This window comes from Platalea leucorodia (genome assembly GCF_965183815.1).
Source record: "Platalea leucorodia genome assembly, chromosome: 8".
NCBI lineage: Eukaryota > Metazoa > Chordata > Aves > Pelecaniformes > Threskiornithidae > Platalea > Platalea leucorodia.
Window position 1 is genome coordinate 54,340,826 of NC_138830.1, and position 27,841 is coordinate 54,368,666.

General features: G+C 46.6%; 1 protein-coding gene across 1 annotated transcript; it reads left to right on the forward strand.

Annotated features, from left to right (window-relative positions):
• Positions 1-4,824: 4,824 nt before the first annotated feature.
• Positions 4,825-20,438, forward strand: MTHFSD (methenyltetrahydrofolate synthetase domain containing; the record flags this gene model as incomplete). The annotated part of the gene is made up of 8 exons (XM_082319967.1): positions 4,825-4,852; positions 5,027-5,130; positions 6,651-6,764; positions 7,354-7,467; positions 9,609-9,699; positions 10,576-10,688; positions 10,905-11,030; positions 19,206-20,438. 8 exons carry the CDS (start codon positions 4,825-4,827, stop codon positions 19,719-19,721), a joined length of 1,206 nt encoding a protein of 401 aa, XP_082176093.1. The 3' UTR covers positions 19,722-20,438.
• Between the last annotated feature and the right edge of the window lie 7,403 nt (positions 20,439-27,841).

A 27,841-nucleotide genomic window follows, 5' to 3' on the forward strand; every position in this document is an offset into this window, starting at 1 on the left:
CGCTCCCAGCCGGGGCGGCGGGGACCGGACCGCAGCCGGCTCCGGCCGTGGGAACTCGGCGGGGCTGTTAATTACCGGCGATTTTCTTCATAAGAAAGGAAACGATTTTATGCGATAGCCGGGGAAAAAAAGAAATAAAAATAAAAGGCAGCTCCTCGACAAGGAGGCAAGGTTAAAAATGGTCTGCGATGGGAAAATTGATCGGAAAGTTTCGCCGGGCGCTTCGAAATTGTTATTTAATTTTGATGGAAATAAATGTAAATGTTCTGGGAGGGTTTCATCGACCGAGCAGCGTCGGGGGGATTTTTTATGAAAACCAATAGTAAATTCTGCGAGGTCTGCTGATACTTTTCATGTAAGTGTAGGACTATCGAGAAAACTTTTTTTTTCCCCTGGAATAATTTGAGAACGACTTCACAATTTTATCTTCGGTTTTCCAAGAAATCATATTTCTGATAAAAACTAGGGCGTTTTCTTAGCCTGCAGAAGCACACGGGATTTCTTAAACAATATAACTTTTTCAAAGGCAGGCATTTTTAAACGCAAAAGCTTGCCCCAAGCCAGCCCTGCGGCGTCCCAGAGCTGTCCCTTCCTCGAAGCCTGGTACGCTCTCGAGAAATAACCTCGATTGAATCTTACCTCTCCTCGGCTGAAAACTTTACCGAGATGAATTTCTACAGAAAACCAAGAAGCAGCAACAGGTCTTTGCTTGCTGCAGCTGGGAGCTTTAACAGAGGCTAAAGCAACAGGCTCGGGAAAGCTCAAACTTCAAATTGCAGGAAAGAAAAAAAAAATTATAATTACGAAAAATAGCCAGCTTCCAAACGGGGGAGCGCAAAGAGAGGAGTCCTTCCAAGCAAGAGAGCAGAAGGCACGGGGGAGGGCTCCCTCCGCCCGGGCACGGCGGGGCTCCCTCTCCCTTCCTCGGCGGGACTCCGGGAGCGGCGTTCGCCCGCGTTGCCCCCGCAGCCACGGGCGGCGAGGCGGCGGGTTTCCCTCCGCGGCTTTTAGTTGCCTTTGGCGAGCACGCCGAGAGCCCCAGCCTGACCCCTTCCCCTCCGCAGGGGCTCTCCCCGCGGCGGGCGGGTGCTCGGCGCTGCCGGTGCGGCGGTGCTCGGCGCGGCCGGTCCCGGCGGCCGGTCCCCGGCGGCGGTGGCAGCGCTCACCTGCCCGCCCCGGGGGCTCTGCGCGGCGTGTGCTGCCCCCCACGGGAGAGCGAGGGGCTTGCACGGCCGCACCGGCACCGGCACCGGCACCGGCACCGGCTGCCCGCCCCGGGGCCCCGGCGGTGCGGGAGTCCGGCGCGGGGGAAGGAGGAGAGGGGACGGGGGGAGATGGGGAGAAAGGAGGAGAGGGGGAAAGGAGAGAGGGGGGAAAGGAGACAGAGGGTCAAAGAGGAAGGGGGCGAGAGAGCGAGCAGGCAAAAAAGAAAGAGCAAGATGCGTCTGGGAGAGAAAGAGGATGGAGAAGGGGAACAAGCGAGAAAGCAAGCATGAGGGTGGTAGAGAGAGAAAGGAAGGAAGGAAGAGAGGGAGAACGAAGGAAGGAAAGAAAGAAAGATGGAAAGAAAGAGGGAGAGGGGAGGAAAGAGAAAGGAAGGAAGGAAGAAGAAAAGAGGGAAAGATGGAAAGAAAGAGAGAGAAAGAGGAAAACAGAAGGAAAGAAGGGAAGAGGGAGAAAGAGAGACAAAGAAGGGAAAAGGGCGAGAAGGAAGGGGGGGAGAGAGAAAGAGAAAGGAAGAAAAAAGAAGGAAAGAAGGAAAGAAGGAAAGAAAAAGAGAGAGAGAAAGAGAGAAAGAGACAGAAAGAAGGAAAAAGGGCAAGAAGGAAGGAGGGAGGGAGAGAGAGAGAGAAAGAAAGGAAGAAAAAAGGAAAGAAGGAAAGAAAAAGAAGGAAAGAAGGAAAGAAGGAAAGAAGGAGAGAAAGAGAGAAAGAGAGAAAGAGAGAAAGAGAGAAAGAGAGAAAGAGAGAGAGAAAGAGAGAAAGAGAGAAAGAGAGAAAGAGAGAAAGAAAGAAAGAAAGAAAGAAAAGAAGGAAAGAAAGAAAGAAAGAAAGAAAGAAAGAAAGAAAGAAAGAAAGAAAGAAAGAAAGAAAGAAAGAAAGAAAGAAAGGAAGGAAGGAAGGAAGGAAGGAAGGAAGGAAGGAAGGAAGGAAGGAAGGAAGGAAGGAAGGAAGGAAGGAAGGAAGGAAGGAAGGAAGGAAGGAAAAGCTGTGTCTTGGCAATGCAATCGGTGACATCAGTCCAGCTAAGACCCACCGATGCACAGGGCTTTCTGCTCCTTCACCAGTTTTGCATCTGGACTGGTGGCCAGCCCAGGAGAGGGCACCCACCGCTGCCTACAGGGGCTGCCACAAGCCCCACACCTATTTTCCAGCAGCAGGCAATGTTGCTGGGCTCAAACAGGTCAGCCCGGCTGGGCCCCACCTGCCCTCATGTGCCGCCTTTGCCGGGTTATTTCCCAAGCACAAAAATTCGGTCATACACTGTTTATTCACACGTGGGAATCCATTTCACAGCGATCCAAAGGAGTAGTTTCTAGCACCCAGCTAATGTGCTGTATGACTGAAAACCTCACTTAAAAATGATGCCTTTCAAATGTGCAGCCTATTTTTAATTTTCAATCTTGAAACCCAAGCAGAGCGACATGGCGAGTTCAGCGCTCCTCTTCGGGCGCATTTCGTCTGTTTTCCGTGGCTGCCCTTGCGTGTTCAGCCCGCGCTTCAGAGAAATGATTCCCGCAGCACAAGGAGTTTCATTCTGCATTGTTCACAGGGTTTGTAATCCCGGGCTGTACTCATCTGGCACTCCCTTTTTCTAGGTGTTTTCACAAATTGTGGGTGTTTCAAGAAAGAGCTGCATTTTGCCCTCTGTATGCAACACCGAGATCCTTTTTTAACCTCTTTCACTAGAGTATTTTATTCAGTTTGGTAAAATGGGTATTAGAAGTGATTCAGGCACCTCCAACAGACTAATTCCATTTACAAGGATGTTGGTGGCCCTGTCTGCTTCCCGCTGGAAACAGAAGCTTTCCAGTGGCATCCGTATGAGCCACATCAGGCTGCCAGAGCGAACGTAAAGGTTGCAGTAGGCATGAATAGAAGAGACCCTGGAAAAGTAATTTGGAGCAAATTTCAGACCTGTAGAATCAAAGCAGGGAATTGAACCAGCAGAAGAGACGTCACCTATTAGGAAACTCCTCATTTGCTCGAGGCAAAGTACCCTGATTTCTCTAAAGCCGGCTCAGGCGCTCTTTTCTGGACGCCAAATCCACGTAAGGAACAGCTTTACTGCGCGTTTTGCGTGGGGGTTGGAGGGAGATGTAGGTGGTCTGGTAGGACCTCAGCCCCCTTTGATTGTTAATGTATTAATTAACGGCACTGTTGCTACCTCACGCGCTTTCCCTTCCTCAAAGGAGAGGAGGAAGAGGGCGTGTTGGAGCGAAACAAGTCCCATGAGCTGCAGCGCGGCGATTTTGGGTGACGGCGGACAAACGGACAGCGCTGGCACTCGCAGCCCAGGAGTGCAAATCGCAATGCTGAATTACCGAGAGGTTGTAAATTGCTCACCAAAGGCCCGATCCTGAACTCCCCGCAGAGATATCAAAGTCGCTGGGAGTTTTCCGTGGGTAGGAAGTGGAGGAATGAGCTTCAAACATTTAGGCCCAGCTCCACATGGGTGGTCTATTATGCCTGGACGGATTCCCACTGGCTCCAGCAGCACTCGGAGGTAGTGAAAAGGCTCTTCCTAAACGCACCCCATTGCAGAACCAGGGCTCTAAGTACTTTCTTTGAACGCTTACGAGCGACTTTGGTGGAAAGGTGAAGCCTCAGGCTCACCGCAGCTGCTCCGCAGTGCTTAGCCCAATATGTTGATATTAATCTGAGTTCGAAAAAGCACACATCGTTGGAGGGGGAAAGACTCCTGAACCCGGCAGAGTCCTGGCCTTTGATTCGCACTGTGAAAAGAACAGTTCAGCAATCAACAGCAGCCACAGAGAGAAAACGCGTTTGCATCTGCCCAGCTACATCTGCAACTATTCAGGGGAGAGCATCCGAATTTGTTCCGCTTTTTGGTTGGCAGAGCAACAGTCGGCTCTGATGGTGGATGTGTATCGGTAGCATCCAAGCCAAGCAGATTAGAAACCAAATTCAAAAGCGTATTTCCCCCCCCTTCTCTGACACACTTGAAAATAAACCTCCGTTTCGTTGTTCCCATGACCCTTCCGTCCCACTCCGCTCAGGAATGTCGGGATTCTCAACGACCTTCCTCTTCTCGGGGTGATTGTCAAATACGTTAATTCTCTAAATAATAAATCATGCAAACCAACCACTTGCTATCCTATTAAACGCAAGCGAGAAGTGTACTTTCTGAAAGCTGGCGGACTTGGGAGCCCACGTAGGGGCTGGATATCGCTTTATTCACGCCCGGCCGCTTTTTGATCGGACAAATAATTGATTTGGGAAGTTTATTTTATGAAAAGCGGGGTGCTTTCCCCCCAGCTATAGCACGTGATTGAAAGACCACGCTATTTCTATAACCCCGGGGGGCCCCTGAGGGCAGGACCCTCCGTTAGGCCCAGGTTCCCTCCTGCCCAACGCGGGATGCCCAGCGGGGGGACGGGTTTCCCCCGTCCCCGGGGGTCTCCCCACGGCCCTTCCCCGGCCCGCACAGCCCCACGGCCGCCGCCATCGCCTCCCGCCACCCCCGCTCTTCCCCCGCTTCGCCTTCGAGGCTGTTTGGCCCCTCCGCGCCGCCGTAGACGCCCGCGGGAGGGGCGGGGCTAAGGCGGAGGCTCCTCCTCTCCCGGCCGCCGGTGGCGCCGCCATGGAGGGGGGCGTGCGGCTGCGCGCGGGTCAGCGGCGGGGCGGGGCGGCGGGCGACGTCACGGGGGCGCGAGCGCGGCCGTTGGGGGCGACCGTTGGGCGGAGGGAGGCGGGGGGATGGCGGCGGTGGCGGCCCGGCGGCGGTCGCAGCGCTCCCCCGTGAGGCGCCCGCCCCTGCCCTCCTCAGCTCTGCCCTCCTCCAGGTGCCTCCAAGCGGGACGTGCGGGAGAAGGTGTGGGACCACCTGGAGGCCAGCGGCCTGGCCGATTTCCCGCGGCCGGTGCACGGCCGCATCCCCAACTTCAAGGTACGGCGACCCGGCTGCGGGGCTGGGCCGCTTCCTTCCTCATCCCCCACAGCCTCGGGCCCCGGCGGGCTCCGAGGCCCAGGCCGGCAGGGCCGCCCCCCCCCGCCTCAGCTCCCCTGCCTGCTCCCGGCCTGTGGCTGCAGCCCTCAAGCAGGCGACCGTGAACCGCACGTTCCTGCAGGCTGTGGGGTTGGTGAGCGACGGCAGAGGGTGGCAGAGCTCTGAGAAACCCCACCACGCAAACAGCACGGATGTATAGTTTATAGTGAGTAAAGAAACACAGGTATTGCCACCTGACAAGGCAGGTGCGTGCTGCGTTTTAATCAGCAGATACCAAAACACTTTGTGAAGGACATAAATATATTTGTGGGTGAAGAAACAGAGGCATTTAGAACTGGATTTTGCTCCCCGGGATCTTCAGCAGGTCTGTGGGGTTGGAAAGCTGAGGTTGCCCGCCCTGTAGGGCTTAGCCTAGGAGCATACAGCATGCCGCTGAAGTGCGAATGGTGGCCAAGCTTTTGCTGGCAAAGTGTTGCTGGGCAGTGGTGGGAGAACCCTTCCTCCTGCCCTGGCTTCATTGCGTCCCTAGTTTGGCAGGTTGGAGGAAGATATCAGAGGACTTTCAAGTATTCAGTTACTCAGGACGCCACTTTGCCTGTTTTAATCCAAGCTGCAGGTGTGCAGCCACATATCTGCTATATGCTGAAGTAATGATGACCAAAACAGCATTGTGGGGATGTGTTGGGTGTTTCAGCCCATGAGCAGTGTTAGGACATTGGCTCTGCTTTTGTTCAAGGGATTGGCAGAAACATTCTGCCTTCGTTTGGCACTGAAGCTGGTGGAGGAAGCCTGAGGCTTTATCACGCCCTTAAGCAAGGGGATATCAGAGGTGAAATTGCAAGGGGGTATCACAGATGAAATTGCAAGGGGAGTGTGTGCTCTGCTAAGCTTGAGCACCGTACTCAGTTAAGAAGCGAATCTTCCGAGTTCATTATAGTCTCTCTAAAGAGAGAGCCTTGTCCAGAAAGTCTTCATCTAAAAGAGTCCCTGACTATGGCTTGTGTTTAAATCAGTCTGTTTGTATTCGTTGACTAAAAGGGGACATTGGTCTCCAGCTTTGAACCAGGTGTGAGTGAGGGTGAAGTCAGTTTACTTGGATCCCCTCTTTTTTCTGAGGCCTGCAAGATGTTAGTCAAGCGCTCAGTATGTAAGAGTTTCCCATAGAAAACATCACAAAATTAGCAGTTTGTCCTCATATTTAAAATCTGGGGAAATCAGCCCCTCTGTAGGATGAAAGATTGTAAATTTCTCATCTCTGCTGTGGACTCCTTGGTGATGCACTGATATCTTATGAAAACAGGGGGCCTCCCATGCTGCGACAAGGCTTCTGGGTTTACAGGAGTTCAAAGCTGCCAATACTGTAAAAATAAACCCCGATGCTCCCCAGAAGAACGCTCGCTTTCTAACACTGGAAGTAAGTGAACGTATTCCCTTCTCTCTTGGTTCCTTTCTTCACACAGGGGTCTCACCAGGCTTGCTGCTCTGTTAAAGAGCTGGATGTGTTCAACAGAGCACGCGAGATTAAAGTGGATCCGGACAAACCTCTGGAAGGTGTTCGGCTAGCTGCACTGCAGGTAACGGCACCTTCGCACCCCTGAGGAGGAGAGTGGGACAGCAGCATGGTCCTTGGCAGCATCTCATGGTCAACGCCATTTCTCCGGCAGGAGCTTTACTATTCCTAAGCCTTTTGAGGTTGCTCATGTAAGGATGTCTTTGCCTTTTTGGCAAACGGCGAAGGTGCAGGTAGGGATTGGGGAAATTAATGTTTCTGCGGAGCAATAGCTGTTTCGCTGTCATTGTATTCTTACTCCCCGAAACATGTAGCTTTGCCTCAAACTGCCTTACGTTTATCACGAGATGAATGTGTGACAGGCTTCCCTCAGACCTACGCATGGTCACTAGCTTATATGTGCAGCTCATTTGTGGACATGCGCTTTAGACCAATAGGAATGTCTTGCCATCTATTTCTTAAATAAAATCTTGTCTGGAATTTTGCTGTACTGGAGGCGATTCACCCACAAGCGCTACACAATCAACAGTCCTGACTACTCTATAGCAAATAAGATGACTGACCACACGGAGACCTATGGGACAGTAAAAATATTTCTTTAGTGTAAAATGAGCCCACCTCTTTTTAATGTGATAACTTCTTTTGTTACACAGGCAAGGAAGACTTTGCTTGTTCCAACACCGCGTCTGAGAACTGGGCTGTTCAATAAGATCGTTCCACCTTCAGGTGCAACTAAGGAGATCCTGCGAATATGTGCTACGTCTCGAGTAAGAACGACAAATGGGGGAGGTCTGAATTAACTTGTAGAAGAGTGTTGTGTTATGGTAGTCCAGCTAGAGGTTGGAAAACCAGATGCTACCTGAAACACTCCTCTACTAGTATGTTATTCCTTGTTTTGTGTACGCATCCACCATTAATATTTTTTTTTGTTGGTACTTAAATCATGAGTAAATTTAGTCTTTTCGCTATATTTTATTAGCAGAACGGTATCGATATTTTGTGAATGCTTTTTGGAACATTATGAGCAACTTTCATAGGCGACTTTGATCTTTACGTTTCTAATACATAGTACTCCTGTATTCTGCAGTTTTTGAGCTAGTGAATCCTGTAAGGAATATTTTAGTGTTTACAGTTTTTGCATAATCTGGTCAATAAAATATTAGGTTTTACTAACTAGTAGGAAAGATCAGTTCTTTCAGAATCAAAAATCTAAAGAAACATTAATTCTGTCATTTGCATCAACTGAGGTACAAAAACGTGTTGACGATTTTCTTTTGAAACGTGGTATGTTGCTGCCCTCTGGTGTTAAAATATCATACTGTACAGCTAAAGTCCTTTGGCAGAGAAACCGGCGTTATTTTCTCCGCATCTTTATTTGATATGAAAACGTAACTTGTACACAATGAGTAGGCCAGCTATACAGGTTTTATTTCGTTCTTTATCTCCTGCTAAAGGCAATAAAGTTCTACAGTAATCCTGTATACAACTGAGGGTTGTAAATGGATGGTAATTAGTAGTGACTTTCTTTGTTGGAATTTCTATGAAAGTCATTAACTAATTAAGCTTTTCAGGGTTGAAGAGCACTTTTGAAAGAGACCTTTCTCTTGACCTGCTTCAGGCCTTATATCTGATCTGTGATCTTACCACCATGTGTCTGGTTTTTCTCCCAACCAGGCATACTAATGAATAAATGCTATTAGCAGTTTATATTTACAAAGCACTGTGCAAACAATTCTTACCACACTGCTGTGAAGTGGATAATGAGCATTATTACTGATAGTCAGCCAGAAATTACTGGCCTTTTTGGTTTTGTGCTCTACACGGAAAGTATTTGGCTTTTTATTGTGAGGATTAACTTAGCACAAAGTTGAACTGGTGTGAGGAGGATTTACATTACACTGTACATATGTATTAAGAGTGAATGAATCAAAAGATGTCTTTTAAGTTTTAAGTCTTTTAAGTTTTAAACTTAACTTGTCTTTTAAGTTTTAAACCTCTGATGTTTGAAAGCCCAAGTAAATACTGTTTTTAATTTCTGCAGCTCTGTACAGAATTTTGTTAGGATATGTTCTTTAGAGAGGGGCCTGAAGAGGGGTGGGTGGGAATGAGGGGGCAGAGAGGGAAAGAAAAAAAGGGCTATGTAAGGTTTTTCTTTCCACTTGTCAGAAACAGTGGGTTTTTCTGTTCATTAGTATCTTAGATAGAAGGTTACGGTGAAGATAGCTTAGCTTTGCAGTGGCACATCCTGAATGATGATCACGCAGCAAAGTGTTGAGGCATGGAGTCTCGGGGAACAGGTAGGCAGCTCTGGAAGGTGCTTTTAAAGGTACAGGTGTGGAGAAACTGGCAGTGCAGTGGATGCCATGTGAAACGGAGAGTGATCCAGCTTACATACCTGGTTGTGCTTCAGTAAAGCATTTTGTGTGATTTCAGACAGGCAGCTTAACATCTTTATGCTGTAGCTGTCTGTGTCTAAATTAACTCTGTGAGAATTAATTTAAGAATTCATAGTGCTCTGATATTCCTCATGGGCATGAATTTACGTATTATGACTTTAAGTTAGTAGTAGTAGGGTAGGAAGTGTCATTTGCCCTCATTTTTAGAAATGGACGTCCAATAAAGGGTTTCAGAATATGAGGTTTTGATCCTGAATAAGTAACCTTGCTTAGAAAAGTGCTCACCTCCCTTCGCTCTCCTTGAAGGGTGCCAAAATTCTTGTCACTGCAGCAGGGAATATATTCTAGGATTCCCTAGAGGATAGCTTTCCAGACATGTACAGCTTGGCTATACATGGAAGAAACACTGAAACGTGGGGAGTTACTTGGATTTATCAAAATATTCTGGATTTCTGCATCACTGGTTGGAAGACTCCGCACTCTGCGAACCAAAAATTATGTTTTTCTTGCAGGGTATAAAAGAATACAGTGTGCCTGTAGGTCTTGATGGGAAAGCACGAGTGGACTTGGTTGTTGTAGGATCAGTGGCTGTCTCTGAAAAAGGTAAGATAAAGCCTCGTAAGCTTTTCAGGAGGAGGGTCTTAAGTCGCAATTCACAATGTCAGTAGGCTACGCTACGTGTTCCTTCTGGCAGACCCAAACATGTCTTTGGAACTGAATTACGGTCTTGAGTTCTGTCTCTTCTGTGTGACAAGTCACTGATCCCAATCCAACCAGGAAGAGTCAGTGCCTGCTTACAACAAAGCCGCCAGGACTTAGTGGGCAGGCAGCAGTGTGGTTTAGAGCATGCAGGCCAGTGTTTTGGCCTCCAGTAGAACTATTCAGGCAAGCGGTTTCTTTTTTTTTCTTTTTTTTTTCTTTTAAAAGAATTAGAGGGGTTCAGAGGATCTGCTCTGCTCTTGCAGGGTGTGTGAAAGGACATGTTACAGCTGCTGATTCAGTACCTATTTAGGGATCAGATTTTGAGTTTTCTGGTATTTTGAAGACCTGCTTGTGGTGAAAAATTTGCCGCTGACTTTATCCATTGCCTAAAATAACATGCTCTTTGTGTGTGACCTAGACTCCTCTTTACCCGCATGAAGTTAACTGATGTTTGACATGAGTAGAGGGTTCTAATTACAATGGGTAAATAAACTATTTCTCTGTTAAACCAAATTTAGCCCATTTGCCCCAATGGGAAGCTCCTGGGATCCTTTAGGAGTTCATTGAAACTAATGTTTTATTCTAATTTCAGTGCTGATTACAAAGAAAGTTGCATTCTGTGAGAGATGCTGATCTGAATTTTTCCTGAGTTACAACTCTGTGCTTGGTTTATCTGTTGCAGACTGCTTAGTTTAATTGCATGCTTTTGACAGTTACCTGCCTCTCCACTCTGCCGTTTCTGTGTTTACTGTCACTGTTTGCTTCTGCGTGTTTCAGGCTGGAGGATTGGAAAAGGGGAAGGTTACGCAGACATGGAATATGCAATGATGGTGTCAATGGGCGCAGTGCAGGCGGATACACCTGTAATTACTATTGTGCATGACTGCCAGGTAAGTTAAAATGTCCGCTCTCAAGTGACGAGTCAGAACTGTGTGATACTGAATGGTACGTCTGAAGAAGAGACTTGGGATGATGTTGGCGTAGCATCTTTTCTTTGTTTTCCGCTGTCGTCGACAGATTTCTCACATGTTGCGAGACATCAGGAACGGTGCGCAATTTTAGTGAATTTGTTTTTAACTATTTACCAAATCTCTTGTTCCTGGTAGGTGGTTGACATAGCAGAAGAGCTTCTTGGTGATCATGATTTAACTGTGGATTACATACTCACTCCAACAAGAACTATCAAGACTAATTGCAAACGACCGAAACCTCAGGGAATAATATGGCATAAGGCAAGTTACCTCTGCTAATGGTGGCTTACTGGTACTGCCATCCTGTTGATAAGTCCCCCATTTTTACATATAAACACATTTATTGTATTAGAAATACTTGGAAAAGGAGCAAATGTGTTTGTCAGACGAAACAAAACAGCAGCATATGTGTTCAGCATTTTTAAAGTGGTAATGGTGAGGAGGAGGAATATATTATTGCAGCTGAGGTTGCTGTATCAAATGGATTGTAGGGTGAGAGTCACCGGAAACATCATTTGTGGATTTTTAAGATAGACGTCGTTTCTTGTAGTCATTTGCGGTATAATAGTCTATGTAAGATGAGGGGCCTCTGCACTTTGTGTTTTATTCCTCAGGGCTCATTGAAATCGGCTCTGTTCGTTTTCTGGAGACAGTACCATAGCGAGAACTGTATGGCACTAGGCCGTGCGAAATGAGTGGAATATGTGCTGCTCTGGTCGTGAAAAGGAAAGCGTGACCTAGTGGCTGGTACGTTGCTGTTTACGTAGTGGATGTATGGGATTAACTTTCAAAGGATAGACGGATTTGTGGCTGGAGCTCATTTTCAGGTGGAGGAATAGTGACTTTATACCGCTTTAAATCATTAATCATTATTGATAAATATTGTTTTATGGGTTTGGCTTCCCTTCCCCGAGATTGTCAGAAACTTTAGCAGCTTCACAAATGGTTTCAGAAAAGCAGTTAGTGAATTGTTTTACTGGAAGTTCATGCTGGGAAAACTTTTTCTTTGTCATTAGATTTTCATTCCTAAAATTATCCAGTTAGGGAGCAGACGCAATCCCGCATGATTGAGTAACAGTAGGAAGACTGAAATGAGGAATAGTATACCCGTGTCTTGCAGAAACCACTGAGGAATTATTAGTGAATACTGCTAGGGAAATCAAGAGTTCTTTGTTAAGCACTTGCCAACCAGCAAAAAGAGTTAAATTTGTTAAGGTAATGTATCTACAGCAAACAATTCTAGCCAGTACTATTTTTATTTCTATGGTGGGAGAGTGTTTTACCCTGCCTGTGGTTGAGGATTTGAGGTTATAAATAAATAAATAAAAGCTCTGTCTGTACTAGTGCATTTTTTCCATTGAATTATTTTTGAATCATAATTTTTTTAGGATATTATTGAATGTAATTGTTTTGAAGGCCTACCCCTTGTGCTCCATCCATCTTGCCAACATACTTTTGATCACACTCTGTCTGTCTTAGCGTCAGACTTCAATCTCAGTAAGTGGCCTTGCTAACGCTCTTTTTTTTTTCCTGTCTGATTCCCTTTAGCAGCAACATTTTTCAAAGGTCTGGGGAATGCAGTCTCTTGCAGGGGCCATTGAATTTTTGTGAAACTTTTGCTGCTCATGCAAAGTCAGTCACTCCCAAGCCACGTATCAAATTCGATGTTACCTTTTGCATTTCTTTGCTTTTCATAAAAAAAAAAAAAAAATCAAGATCAGTGTTCTAATATACGCCTCATAAACTAATGAAGTATTTGCCGCAGCTCCTTTGTGCTCGTGTCTAACACTTGAGGAGATGCTTAGTAGAGCTGTATCTAAAGCTTGCTGACTTTAGCCAGTTTACATGAGACAGTGAAACTTTTTTTCTATACTAATCTCTACATTAGTGGTGTTGTCTGAAAAATACACCTTTGGCTGATTTTCTACAGCTTTCACTGAGAACAGAGCACATTACGCGATTGAGCCTTTGAGTATTGATTTAACACCTGAAACTGCTTTTGGCTGTTCTTCAGAGCATATGTTGACTAGATAAGAATATTGGAGAATACTAGCCAGAGGAGGGATAATCATTACATTTCTGGTGTTCTGGGACAAGAACAAAGTGTTGTGTCTATATGAAGAAGAAATAAATTGGCATTATTCTTTCACAGGGAGCTGAACCACTTGTGTGTGTTTGGTTTGTGGTTGTGGCAGTAACTGTATGAGCAACTCTTGCACAGAGGGTCTTGGAGGTGGGAGGTCTAGTTAATGGACAGGGTGTTAAAAATGCAGGATTTGATAGGGGCTATTTAAGTGTTTGTCCTTTGACTTTTCCTGGCTGTTTCTACATCCTTTTCTCATCCTTTTCTCTACAACCTTTTCTCCTTCAAATCCTGGCTTTACTGGTGCATTCCTGTTCCTCCGAGCAAAACTAAATGAACCAAGAGGTAGTGAGTAAATAAATAACCCACTTCTAAATATGGTGTTTTGGCAACAGAAAGTAGCTTAACTTCATTGTTAAGATGTGTGATGTGTAAAATACATTGCAGAAAAGTTCATCCTTCAGGAACATGGCTGGATCAAACCAAGACAATCGTTTAAGAGCTTTAATTAAAAGGTGTTTGCAAACATGGGATTACAGCTAAGCATTGTTGTAAAGGACATGCTTTCCTGAAGCTGTTCGGATAAACAGCCATTAATACACGCACTCTGTTTTCAGCTCGAAAGAGGTAAGAAGGTACTTATGCAGCAAACAAACTGCATGTCTCCAGGCTAGATTTCTGTGCTCAAAGGGATACTGCATTTTCCTGGAGTGTTTTTGTTTGTTGTGTGCTAGGCAGGAAGGAAGAAGTGTGTCAGGTATGGGGACTGCGTAAATAGGTGTTCCTCTGTGAGTAAACGATTCACTTCTTGAGGTAATTGGCATGGCTTGCCCTCAGTTGCCTCCTTTCAGTTCTTCTCAGTGCAGAATTTCCAGCTGAGCTATTTCTTGCTGTCGAGGTAGTATGTTTTTCCAAACAGGAACATGTGACTTACTTGCTATGATTTTTGTCACAGAAGTGCTGATTTAAAGACTTCCAAGGAAGTATAAGAGCTACAATATTATTAATACCAAAGAAGCGTTATCAATATCAGTGCTAGGCACTGCAGAAACACTTCTAAATACAAAGGCAGTACAGGAGTGTGTATATGGGTATGTTTTCTGCATCTGAGTTCAGGGTTTTGAGAAATCAATATGTGTTCTTGGAGGACAGCAAGAGCTGCTAAGAGCTGAGCACTCTGGAAAACTTTATTTGGATGCCAGTGGAGAATTATTTGGCTTCATCTGTCTTGAAAATCTAACCCATTGTTTCTGGGAACTCTAAATTCATGAAACGACTTACTTTCTCATTTAGTATTTTGTATGGGTAGCTGTGATCTTTATCTGTGACGCTATTATATTTGTCACAATTATGGAATTATTTGTGCTGTGCTTATTTTAAATTGAAACTGTACAGACCAATTAAAATATTTGGGGTCATGAAGAGGCAAATGAGAGTAGTTGGTGGAAAAATCACTAGATTCTAGCAAGCATTTCCTTCTGTTTCTTTAATCATTCTTTTGCTGAGAATTTTATAGAAGTAGGAAAAGATTTTTCCCAAGATGAAATGAACTGTGGGGAATCCCTGGGTCTAACGTTGAGAGAGTTTAGCACGCAGTGGCAGAGATGGAAACTACCTGACAACAAACAGCTTTTGATTCGGGGCTGTGATGGAATATTTGGAAAGTAAAATGATGTTGTTCAAAAAATTCACACACTGAAGCTGGCAAAACCTTCAGCAGGCATACAGTGTTGCCATCAGAAGAAAATTGCTGTCAGTTTAGCCAAGGTGTGGTTTATTTTGTTTTTTTCGGAGGGATAAGGTGAGCAGGGCATGCCTCCACGCATGGTTAAACATCTCAACACCTTTGCAAATCTGCCCCTTGCTGCAGAGTCCATGGAATCAGTTTTTGCTGATGGATTCCAAATGTGGGTTGCATAAGTTTCTCCTGAGGGACACTAGCAGACTTCACGGGCTGCCAGCTCCCAGAAATATGCCCTCGGATTGCGTGCACATATTTGGGCATTTTGTGCAAATGAATGATAAAATGTTCAACTGTGCTGGCCCGTCCTAGCTGTCTTGGCTTTGTCAGTGCTTTAAACCCCTGTGAGCGCAGTGCTCCTTGAAACAAGCAACCGATTAAGGAGACAACACGAGAAGCGGGCTCCGTCCTGGAGGCCTTTATGAGGACTCGAGGGTCAGACACCCCTCAGGGTGGACAAGGATGAATCTTTCAAACACCTCAATACTTGGAAGGGCTGGTGGATCTGCTGTACTAAAGATTGTTTGGTCTTGTTCGCAGCCTTCCACGGCAGGGCAGGGCCACAGCATCATCTGTGTTCTTGTATCAGTTGGTGTGTGCAGATGGGTAGCTGTGTGAAGCAGAATTAAATAGCAGACCTAGCATGCTCTCCGATCTATAGCTGTCCTTCCCTCATCTGCCGTACATCAGAACTGCACCGCCTCTGCTGCCAGGGAAATCAAAGTGGTGTTTGGCTTGGCCTGCGCTATATCAGGGGTCAGCATTACTCATTCTGTCAGAGGACAAACACATCTTTCATTTTCCCCAGCAAAATATTGAAAGTGGCTACACTCACTGTTCTGGAATAACAGAGGTTGAAGAGAGCCCTGATGTTCCAGCAGAGACCTTGCTGAAGTCCATCTGCCACGACGTTGTTTTGGGACCAAACCAGGTGTCGTAAGAGTGGATGCTCAGGGTTAAGTGTTGGGAGATTTGTATTGGCAGTCAGCATCCAAGACTCTGTTTTCTTCAGGTTTCTGTCAGAAAAGGGGCCACATTTCCCTTCTCAGCTCCTTTCCCATAGCCCGGTCATTGTGTGCCAGAAGAATTCATCTACCCTGCTGTCCTCTTTCCCCAAGGCTCTCCCAGCTATGGCAGGGAGTAGGCAGGATTGTTAAATGATTAATTGCCTTTGGTGGAGTTATTTTTAACCTGAATCACTTCAGTTACTGAGTTTATAGCGCAGACCCACAAGCACTTCTGTTGGCCAACCCCAGAGGGCTGAAGTATGGAACTGGCCTGGGAATTGGTGGTCAGGGGATAATAGGAAACTTCTTCAGCTGGCTTCACTGCCAAAGCCAATCGTTTAGCTAAATCCCAACACTCCGTACAAAGTTTACAAACATCAATAAATGGTTTGGCCTTGACTTTATAGGGATGGGGGGAGCAAGGGAAGAAGCTTCCGCCACTGGGTGTGCCCAGGTCTGCATAACTGGATCACCCAGACCTGGGGTAGAACCCAGGTCCCCTGCATCCTGGCTTAGCCGAAAGCGGTAGGCAAGGCTAGGAAGGAGTGACCAGCCGGCACAGGACCAAGAAACGTGCAGCTTGTTTGAAAGAGAGGAGGAATATCTTTGGCCTCTCTCCATGTGGAAATAAATCATTGCAATCCTCCACAGCTCACAAGACAAAAGAAACTCTTTGCATGATCGTAATTAGCAACACATTGTACTACCACAGAGTTCTTTTGTTTGCTATTTTGCAACAGAGCAGAGCAAGCTTTTTCCTCTGCTCTGCTGCCCACTGCCCCCTTTGCCCTTTTGGCTCTCACCCCCTGCACCCCAAAAAATGTAGTGAATTGTTTTGTTGAATTGAAACTCTGAAATCCCAAACTGAGTTTCTGCCTTTCCTTGACATAAAAGTGGGGAAAAATAGGGAAGGATGTGAAACCTTTGGCCCAGCTGAAAGATTCTCCTAGGCCCCGGGGAAAACAGCCCTTAAGGTAAATCCACTGTCTCTCTCTTGTGGCAGAAGGATGTCAGTTGACAGTGTCAGAACTTGTCTAATGTAGTTTCTTTACAGAATGTTTTGTATTACAAACAAATCTGAGTGCCAAATCAACTGCTTTTGTTATCTCTACAGAGGATGGAATTTAAGGTAACGATAGGTTCGCCTCGTGGGGTGGTGTTTGATGAGCAGAGCTTCAGCTTTTGTAGAAAACTAGTTCATACCCCTTACGAAGACGTATATGCTGTTGTAACTGCATCTTCCTGAGTTTGCAGGGAGCCTGAAACGGTGGCTCAAAGAGCTCCAGTCAAATGCCAAAAACCACTGGTCCCTCTAGTGAGAGGAGAGGCCGTGTTGAAGCCTGGCCAGCTGAAGTCTCTTAGAGAGTGTGCTGGCCCTTGGCTTATCGAACTCATCCTCGATCTGTCCTTGAAAGACTGGGAGTTCCAGAGATCATCCTCTCATTGCCCATCTCTTTGATTCCCTTAATCTACAAAGTGGTGAGGGTTTGCCCTTGGTAGCATTGGTCTTTCTAACTCAACACCCAGTCCGTGCCTTGGGAACTGAGTTTAATTTCAGGGTGAAAGGAACTGTACATACACTTGGTAATAGGCTGAGGTTGTGCTTTGGGCTCAGGAGTGATTAGTTGCATGAGAATAGAAAAATGCTTTTCCTGTTTGGTTTAATTAGCATAGAGCTTACATTTCACATAGAAATTTGACAGAGGACAACAAATGTTCCTAATTGTTGGCCAGTAAAAACAAAGTAAGATGGCTTCAGCCATTGGTTTGATGTTGTATCACCCAGGGAAGGGGAGTTTGCTGTCAAACACAGCAGTCTGAAAACTTGGCTGAGAAAAAGAAACCCGTCCAAGAATCCACAGAGCAATAACTCTTCAAAATCTGAAAGTGGCATGTACCTTTCCGAGTGCGGAGCCTCCCAGAGCCCCAGAGGAAGTCCTTGCCCCTCTGTACTAGCTGCCAGATCAGGCCAGATTTGTTCAGAAATTGTTCTCAGTCATAAAGTTCGCTTGTTTAAAGGGCCCGATCCCAAACACCTTGACTCTGCGTCTGCAGTGTGGCAGAATGGAGGTGGCCTCTGCCCATACTGGTTAGTCCTATTCTGCTGTTTGATATTATATTAACAAGGTAGAGCTAGGACAGGCTTTACGTAAATTATATTTTTATTTAGTTTCAGCCTGAAATAAAACTTGCTTGTTTGCTCCTCAGAAGAGGAGCCCTGGGAACGTTTAAGAGACTTCTCTTGACTGGCTTTCCTGTTGCCTGAACCTAACATTGCCCCCACCCTGTCTTCAATTTCACTCGAGTCGCTTCAGAGCTGGGCTACTCCCCCTGGAGATCTGTAAATTTTAGACGTTATGTGGTGCAGCCAGATCCAAACTCACTCTGACTATAATTGTAGAACCAGGAATTCAGGGGCTCTGAGATGAGAGAGGTCTGAGCTGGGAGATCTGCAGGCATATTCTAGCCAGGGTATGCTGGTGCTAGTCCAGTACAGCCTGCTGAGAAGTAGTGGCTCATAAGCTTGGGTGCAGTAGCCTGCTAGAGTGGCTTGCTCACACTGTGTGGGCTACTAGCTTGGGTCTCTGCTAGCTCAGGCATCGCTTCCCTAGGCTCTGTTTTGCTCCCTAAATTTAAGAATTGGATCTTGTATTGATGGATGTTCTGCTTGTCCAGCAGCCAAGTACGAATTATTCCTCCTTCCAACTGCAGTCTGCAAGCCAAGAGCCAGACCACATTAGCTAGGGAACCACTGTGTTTCCTGCCAGTCACTGAGTGCAGCCTGGGGCATCTCATGCCTGAGATGGATAGGGTTCAGCTGTTGAGGGGAAGAGCCCTTCCAGAAAAGCTGCTTATGAACTGGGGATGGATGGAGGGCTGGAGGGTTCACAGTTTTGAAGTATAGTGTCCGGGCGCTCTTCCGTTTCGTGATCCAACCCAGCGGACTGGTGTGGGATCTGATGAGTAGCTGCGGGTGGTGTGTGAGGTCGGATGACAAGAGGGAGGCTGTGGTGATGTCCCACAACCAGAGAACGTGCCTCCGGCTGGGCCCACACTCATAGGAGCCCCGCTACAAGGCACGCTCCCCAGCTGCAAACTTAACACCATCGTCCCTCCCCATTGTACGACCCAGCCTATGGGATATCCTGTTTTGGGGGAAAAGAGCACAAGGAGGTCTGCAGAATGAAAGTGCCTGATGGTCTGATGAATTGTAGGCGTGTAAGAGTCTGCCAGAGCAGGAGCACAGGCCCTCGGTCAAAGCAAATATTAAGGGATAACAATGAGAACGCGAATCTGAAAGCACCCTGATAAATAAATGTCAAAATCGAATAGTTCTGAGTTTGGTTTTGATTTTCCTGCTGGATCTACATTGTGCTGCTTGCTTAAAGGGTAACTAATGTTTATTTTTGTCCTGCAGCCTGTATTTAGGGAGCGACTTCAGAATCGGGCCAACAATTAGTAACATTTTGAATGCTCTTGCACTCTGAATGGTAGCAATATAATAAGGTTCCTCTCTTTTTATGGCACGAATGGGTCCTGATGGTCTTCTCCTTCTTCTGGAAGGAGAGAAATCTCATAATTGTATCTGTCTTCCTCCTTTTTAGGTCAGCTATGAAATGCTGGAAAAAATCCCCATCCTAAAGAGTCTTCGATACAGAGAGAAGCAGGCTGGCAAGGATGTTACCCTCCAAGATGAACGTTCAGACTTGGCAAATGCCAACACACCAGCAGCGTTAAACGAGAAGGCGATGGCTGAAAATACAAGACCACAGGCTGCAATGGGCTCGGCTCAAATAGGACAGCATTATGTTGAAAGTGATTCTTTAAGTCCCAGATTAGAGGGATCTGGCACGATTACTACTGTGTATGTGGGGAACATACCTCCCAGCGTAAGAGTGAGCGAGCTGAAATGTGCTTTAAGGGAATTCCGTGCAACTCCTTTACGACTGAATTGGCAAGGAGCGCAGCACAGGGCTTTTCTCGATTACAAGGATAAAGCAACCGCAGAGAGTGCTGTATCCTCTTTGAAAGGCTTGAGCCTCGGGGGTAATAGTTTGCGAGTTGAGCTGGCCAAGAATCAGAGAAACAAAGGGCAAGTAGAAATCAATAGTCAGAAATGAATATGAATAGAGGAAAAAAATAGGCATGTTTTCATTGTTTTGTGAGAAGCCAACCTAAGTTTTGAAGGATATTAGTATATCCTCTGATTTCTGCAGGCTAAACAACAAAGCGCGAAGCCAGCTCTCCAAACAAACGAGGCGTACATCTCACAGCTGACTTGCCTCATTCCTGCAGTTGTACACGCAAAGTGTGTTTGTCAAGACAGATGACAGAGGGGCCGTTTCTCTAAAGAGTTATCCCCAAAGCATGGACGCTCGGTGTATTTGTTTTCCATTGGCCAGGGGTTGATTTGCTGTTGGGTGCGTACGTTTGTTAGGCCCGGATCAAAAACCTGCCCCTTGGTAGCTGTGCGCAGCCACACGCAGCAAGGTGGTTATGTTCTGTCATCTAAAGGTGGTACCTGCAAATTTGTACTTGGGAGCTTAAAAGCCAGCTGCAGAAAATCTGTCGTAAGGGTTACAATTCTGTTTACTAAAAAATGAGGTTTGCCTCTTGGGAGTTTTCAGCGTATTTTTCATAAAAATGGCCGGGGGGAAGAGATTGCCTTTTCTGTGCTCTTGATGAATGGCTGTGGAAACACCGGCTCAGCCACGGAGTTCTGGTAATAGCTATTAACATCAGGTGGAAGAGGTGGTATCCCCTTTCTCAGCTTCGTTTTGTTAATTCAGCCCTTTGTAAACCTTATATTTCTTCTGTGAGTCTGGCAGAGGAAAGTGAAGACCAGTTTTCTCCTTTGCTTTTCCCCAAAACACTTCACGTGCCTTTTTCATGGATGCAGATAATTATAAAATAGATGCTTTTCCTTATTGTTTTGCCTGTTATAATTCGGTGTGATTCCGTTGCCTCTGTGAAATTACATTAATATTAATCATTGTAGTGGAAATGAAAAGCAGACAGGCCACGGTCAAAACTTGTGGGTGCCTAGTCTGGTATGGAGTCATTTGCAAAGTTACTGGAGATAGTAACGAAGCCTGTTCCTGCTGTGTCTTTGTCACCACCAGCGTGGTCTTCCTGCACCCAGGACATGGGAGAGCGATGAGGGTTGGACAGCAGCACTGGCAACGTTTCATTGTGAAAGTGCTATCAAGCACTAGCGTGCACAGTAAGGTTTGCACACACACGAACATTCCCTTACAGTGTAAAGGAGAACGATGATTTATTTGGTATGGCTTTTATTACATTTTTTTTTTTCCTTCGGTTTCCTATTCCTGAAAAACAAGTTGAATTTTGGCTGAACCATCCTTTCTAAACAGAAGCACTTTTGCCATTGATGCTGGGCACATAGTCAAAGTAAGCATCGAAATGGATATTTTTTTAAGTATGAGTTGGAAACTTTTTTTAGCCAGAGGGTACTGTTAAGTATATTTTAAGCAAGTTATTATGCCTCAAGGGTCAGACATTTTGTACAGTATTAAATAAAAAGTTCTCATCGTTATCATGTACTCTGTGCAGACGGGCTCAAGGAAAGCATTGCTTCAACTTCTTGTAAGATCAACCAAGAAAAGGTTTCTGGAAAAAAAAAAAAAAATAGTGACGTGCTCTAAAATCTAAAATGCTCTCTCCTTCTCCAGCTCAAAATTATTTTCAGTATCACTTAGTCTGAATTAAAACAAGCACGGCAGAGTCCTCTGCGTCTTGTGTCAGTAGTTGTGCACTTCAAGGGTAAGAGTCAGGGGTTATGTTACTACTTAAACATACTCGTTACATCAGGAGCTTAGGAAAGAAAAGCAAAAAAATAATTCTACATCACTGCCTTCCCCTTCCAAATGATGGCAAATTAAGTAACGTGATCATTTGATGTTCTTTTTGACTCTTGCAGTACTGCTTGCTTTGGGGAAGATGCCCAGGTGACCTTAGCAGTTAAAAAACAGTTACTGTGCCAATGAAAACTTCCAGCATCTCAGTCTTCCCGTGTTGCATTACAGCCTGAACCAGCCTTCTCTGGTCAAATTTGTGGGAATTTCATCCTCTACCTTATTTCTTTTCTTAACAAAGATCTGAAGTTTCAGTGCAGATACCTTTACATGTTAATGCGATATGTCAATGCGTGACGTTTGCTCGCTTTGCTCTCCGCGCTGTGTGCAGTCAGCGGCCAGGTTGGTTTGGACGAACACGTCAAGATGGTTTTCTGTTTGCAGTTGTGGTTCTGTGTGTAGCCCCCGGGGTGAGCTGTGCTAGGGCCCTGTCCGGGCGGGCAGATCTCCGCGCTTCTCATCCCTCCTGTCGCTTTCTTCTGTCCTGTATTGTGAGGCCGCATTTCGCAGTACTACCCCGTATCGTGTTACTTTCCCAATAGGCAATTAACAGTCCAAATCACGCTACGGAGAAGATCCTAACTAGGTAGGGGTATGTAACTGTAGTTAGGCTCAGGGAAGAAAAATAGTTACTATAAGCTTAAGCTAGTGGACCATTCGTTAGCATTTTGAATGGACTGAAATAACGATGTTATGATAATTGTTTTTCCAACTTGAGCAGTCATTTCTGATGCAGGTTATTAATAAACGCAAGGTCTTTTGGGCCTTGCCCTCTTAAAGTCATTAAAGCGTGTTTTTAATTTAAGGTAGCAGCTGCCCCAGGTCAGAGTTTGGCAGCCTGTTGCAAACCCATCTGCACCAGCAGCTTCAGCGAATCGCTAGCAACTGAAGTGCAGGTACAAGTTCATTTCTGTCATCTCTGCTTCAAGAGCAACAACCTGCAGGGAAGGAATTGGTACCGGCAGCTGTTGAAAATAGAGCCTGAAGCCGCAGAAGGCTCACCAGGGTTCAGGGCTTCTGCAGAGGTTTAGTAGTAAGGGGTCACACGGAGGCAAAACAGTAGTCCTCAGAAATCACCTTTGGGTTGCTGTAGGATTCCCACATGAAAAACAAGAGCTGGAGTATTTACGTTCTGCAAAAAAGCAGCATGACTTGCAGCAAAGCTGTTCTACAAGCTTACCTGTGGGGAGGAGGGTATAGCTCATGCTATCTGAAACGCGTCATGTACCAACGCCACAGGAGTCTGAGCCCGCGCGCTCCAAAGTCAACGCAATTTCTGTCTTGGACAGCAAGGGAAGCGGTGACGAGGATGAGGCCCTTACCGCTGCTTGGGAAGTTGCTCATCTTTAGCTAAAAGACATTTCAATGCAAGATGCTAAATTGCTATTTAATTAAATAATGCAAGACTGCCCAAGGCGCACGCCTACGTGGCTTTCTGGTGTCTTCAGCTGTATGATGCGGATTTTTTTTCTTGTGGGCTGACCAAGTTCCTACTTGAGGAAACGGCGGATTTTGAAGAAAAAGTGAATGGGGCAGTCTGCTTCTCTTCGATCTATTGTTTCAGGCTCTCTGCACACTCAGGAAGACATCAGTTATACATGAGTCACTCCTGACTTTTCTCTAATTCCACCAAGCGGAAGTGCAGTACATTTTAGTGAATCCTTGGCCTCCAATCTCATAATGAAACTCGAGGAACTGAAGCCTGCTTATGTTTTACTTTGGCCCAGACCAAGACTATGCAAGATATTTTACTGACAATCAAACCATGAAGTCCGTGCCCTGAAGAATTGACAGTCCGAATTAACAGGCTCTAAAGATGGGCACATTTACTCGAGCAATACTTCTTCATTTCGTACCTGGTGTAGTTGTGGCCCTGCTGTTAGCACCTAGGTTGAGCTAGGCTACCTCTACGTAGACACGCCTCATCTCGGGTGGGTACCGGCCCGTAATCCCCTCTTTCTTGCTGTGACTGAAGCACCACTCCAGGACTTCAGAGGCCTCGCTGCTTCAAGCCAGGTCTCTGTGATGGCCTTTCTGTGACCACTCATGCCTGGAGCAAGGCGGAGAAGATATCTTTAAGCACGTCACCCCCCGTCTCTTTCTGTCATCCTTGCTTCTTGAGACTCATGATAAAAGCATCCACAGCGATGAGGAAATGCCTGGACGCTGCAGAAAACTCTGAAACGCTGGTGATGGATGGGTAGTCTGCTTTTAATAGGAAATGAAGTGATCCCTAACGCAGGCTTGATTTTTGTTCACTTGCAGCAGCAGAGGAGCCCGCGTTTCACTGCTGTGCGAGGAGAAGAAAAGTTCAGCAGTACAATGGGAAATACTTTACTGAGCCAACTTTGTTCAACAGTAATTAAAAATGAGGTCTTTCTATTCTCTGCGCAGCCTGATGTCCTCGCTTGTCATGTGGTTCAGCGCATTCTTTCCAGCTCCTTTCATGGCACAAACAAGTTCGGATGTTGTTGTTGCACACCCCTCTTTTTGAGGGTTCAAGTGGGAAAGATGCTGAACAGCTCCGGAGGCTGGTCGGTGTGAGCAAACCCAGCTCCGCTCCGACGGCAGCTGCGAGGGTGTGGGATCCAGCAGCGACCACCCGAGGTGTCGCATCACGGACGTGAGCTTCCCGGGGCGATTCTGCCCCTCTTCCTATCCTCGCTCGCGGGAGAGCTGCGAAGAGAAAACAGTATCATCAGATGAACGGAGCCTCTACCGGATCCATGAGGCCGGAGAACATGGTCACTTCGGAGGGGATTTTCTTTTGTTGAATGATGCTAGTCGCAGCGTGGTGTGTGGCACAGAGCAGTGAGGCAACGTTATAATCTGGTAACAATAAAAGCGAGGTGGCTGACTGCCACTTAGCACTGAAAACTATACAATCATTAGGGTTTTCCTTCAGACAGCTATGTCCATGCATTTCCTGGAACAAGGACAAGGCCACACAGCTTCAATCCACCGAAGACAACAGCGAGTAAACAAGCCGTGTTGCTGTGTAGTCTTCTCTGAGTGACAAGAGTCAGGGATTGTTTGTTTCCACGGAGAGAAAAGGAAAAATAAAAATCTCGCCATCGGGGTGGGAAGAGAGTAAAGCCCTGTCCTGGGTCCCACAGCCAGGTCCTCATCCAGCCCTCCAGCATCTCCATGCGCATCAGCCCCTGGTCCCCTCCCAGAAAGCAGTCGTTAGGGACGGAGGCTTCAGCCCATTATCTTTGGAGACCAATAAAATATCTCGGCAAAGGGATGGCTAAATACTGTCTTCAAGTCATGTCTTTTTTTTATTATTATTTCATCGTCCTCTACTGCTCCAAAGGGAGAAAAAAATGTTTTTAGGGGAATGTTTCCATTGAAAAACCTAGCACTGGGGCTGCGTTTTTCTCCACAACTGCAGCGAGGGGTGAGGAGGGGGAGGAAAAGCTGTGCTGGGATTTCTCTCATTCCGGTTCCTCCGAAGGAACAGCCCCATGCGGCCGTTCTGGCTCTGGAGGAAACATCTGTGGCCGTGGCCACGTTACTGAGGCAAACATACCCCTCCGTGAGGTAGGCTGTTGTGTACGAATGCTTTTATTTCCTCATTGCCATCTATTAAAGATTATCTCCCTACAAGAAAAGGGCACCATTTCCCATGTTTTCATGTGTAATGTCCGTGATGTCTGCTATAAACATCATGAACCGTTTCCCTGCCCCTACACGGACATAGGTATAAAAGTCACTGCTTTTCATCTTTCAAAGCCCTGCAGAAATGTTTAGGGTCGTGTATCCTGCCATTGTTCTGGGCTGGGCATCCCACTGAAGTCACTGGGAGAAATGAGTTCAGGATACGGACCTATCTAGTCCATCTTTACAGCGGCCCCAGTAACACCCACCTTCTACAGATGGGAAAATGAGGAAGGCGGAGACGGCTCCTGATAGATCCAACTGGTAATTCCTACCGCTTTGGAAAACAACTGGAGAGAACAGGCTAGAAACTCATCAAAAGCTCTCAAAAAACCCCCCAAAACCCCACAGTGCAGTAGCCTTTGGATTTTTCCATGTGATGGGTACCTGGTGTCCCAGACCGGCGTCTTGTTGCTTCCCAACGGAGAGCTGCGGCGGCGTGGTCGCTCTGCCTCCGCACACCGGCCAGCCCTGCCGTGGCTGGGAAGCGTGCCATCCTGCGGGTCCCCCTGCTCCGGTCCAGGTAGCCCACACAAGCCTCTCGCCAGCCCAGGGACAAACCACAGCTCTCTTGCCCTGCGAGACAAGGCAGGAGAGAGAAACCCCAATACTTTTCCCAAAACCTGCCTCCTCCAGAGGCCTCGCAGGTCACATACATCTGTTACGGTCCACCCACCCCACGCAGCAACACATGGAGCTCAACCAGGTTGATTTTCTTTCCTTAAGGAATAAGGCAAACAGACGGGACTGTTAGGTGGGAGGGGGCAAAGGGCAACATTCATGAGATGCTGCAAAAGCTTCTACATTTCTAGGCGTTAGTGTACCCATTGCTGCCACTCCTTAGTATTTTTAAGTGAATAATTGTTCAGACAAGAGTAATACTTACATTTTTCCAGAGGGATATCGTGTTTTCAGAGTGTTTCCAGGCACCTGCACTGCTCAGGCTCCGAAGCGTGGCGTTTCCATCTCTCCGAAGGAGGCGATCGCTCGGGTAGCTGGTCTGCAGCGGCTCTTCTGTCCCACCGCAGAGGAACACAATTGCTGGAGCAAGTCCTGCTCCAAGTGAACTCCTGGTACTCTAAGTCCCTGCAAAACTTTCCAGGCCCTGTCGTCTTGCTTTCCCAGGTGTGTTTGCTTGTTTTTTCAGTAATTAGCCCGAAGCTGAGCTGAGCCGCAGAACTGTACTTTCTGTACCATTCTGGGTCTTTCAACTCCTGCCGCTTTAAATAAAGAACCGCCTATGTTCAGCTCATGTATTTACACCAGTTAAGAACTACTGAAGTAAAGTGGCACTGCCAGTGCCCCCGCATCTCTTTCCGTATTTAAACAGAGATGGTTTGATCTCGAGGATTGTCATTTGCCCTCTGATGGCCTGCAGGCTTCTTGGGATCGCTCAGAGGACCTGCGAGAAGTGTCCGAGAAGAGGAGATTCACATTTACTACACAGCCATCCACCTCAGTGAATTTTTCTGAAGGACCCGCGTCTCCCTTGCAAATGTTTAGCTCATTTTAAGGTTGGGTTTAAAACATTTATCAGAAGTTTGATGGATCAGAGCAACCAGTGATAATGGGAATTGGTCTCAAAGAGCTTTTTATAAGCCTGTGCAAATAGACAGAGCTCCAACCCAATAACAATAAGGTTTATTCCTTCTGTTGTCTTTCCTTAATAATATTCTGATTTTAGTTTCTTACTGGGCAAGATGAATACTGGCAGTGAAAGTTACTTAAAAAAAAACGAGCTGCGTGCCTTTCCTCACTTGTCGAGCCAATCCAATAATTGTTTTATGAATAAAACACCAGCTCACGATTGCGGAGCTGTTGCTGGCGCTCAGGGCATCTCCTGCTCATCCAGGGCTCTCCTTTAGCCAGACACAAGCTCACCTCCATCAGCTGTTTTGTCCCTGAGGATGACTCCCACTGGCAAAGATCCTTGGCAGGGATGTGCACCTGCGAAGCCAAGGGGAGCACCCCATGCAATGGCTTTTCCTGCGGAGATCGGTGCCAGGCAGCAGTTACGCTTGTAAACGTGCATGGAAAGGGAACAAACCTTCAGGTCTTGTCTTCCAAAAGCATTTCAGTGACATAGAAATCAAAGTCCCCTTTTCAAAAGCGACAAGAACTGTGGCTCGGATCCCCCAAGGTACATAGGTCCCAAACTTCTTCGTTTTGAGGGAGAAATCAGGCACCCAATTATTCTGATGGATCTGAGCTTTTACCTACTAAAAAGCTGGTACCAAACTCAGAACCTGGCCTTCCAAATACCTGTTTAAGATTCAAAGTGTCTGTTCCCACCAGTTAAGTCCCCAAGGTACCCAGTTTTCTGCTAGCCTGGGCAACCAACCCCATCTGAGAGCACCATGTGCTGAGTGTCTGTGGTCACGGGCTACTTTATGCTACCCTGTGCCAAGCGTCCCCATCTGCCCCACCTGGGCACGGAACAGGGCCTGATCCAGAAGCGTCCCGTAAATGAGTTTCGCCTGGCATGTTCGATCGCCAATATTGCACTTACAGACCTTACAGCAGCCTCCCAGTGCCTGAAGGGAGCCTACAAGAAAGCTGGAGAGGGGCTCTTTACAAGGGAGCGTAGCGATAGGACAAGGGGTAATGGCTTTAAACTGAAAGAGAAGAGATTTAGAGTAGATATAAGGAAAAAGCTCTTTACTCTGAGGGTGGTGAGGCACTGGAACCGGTTGCCCAAAGAAGTT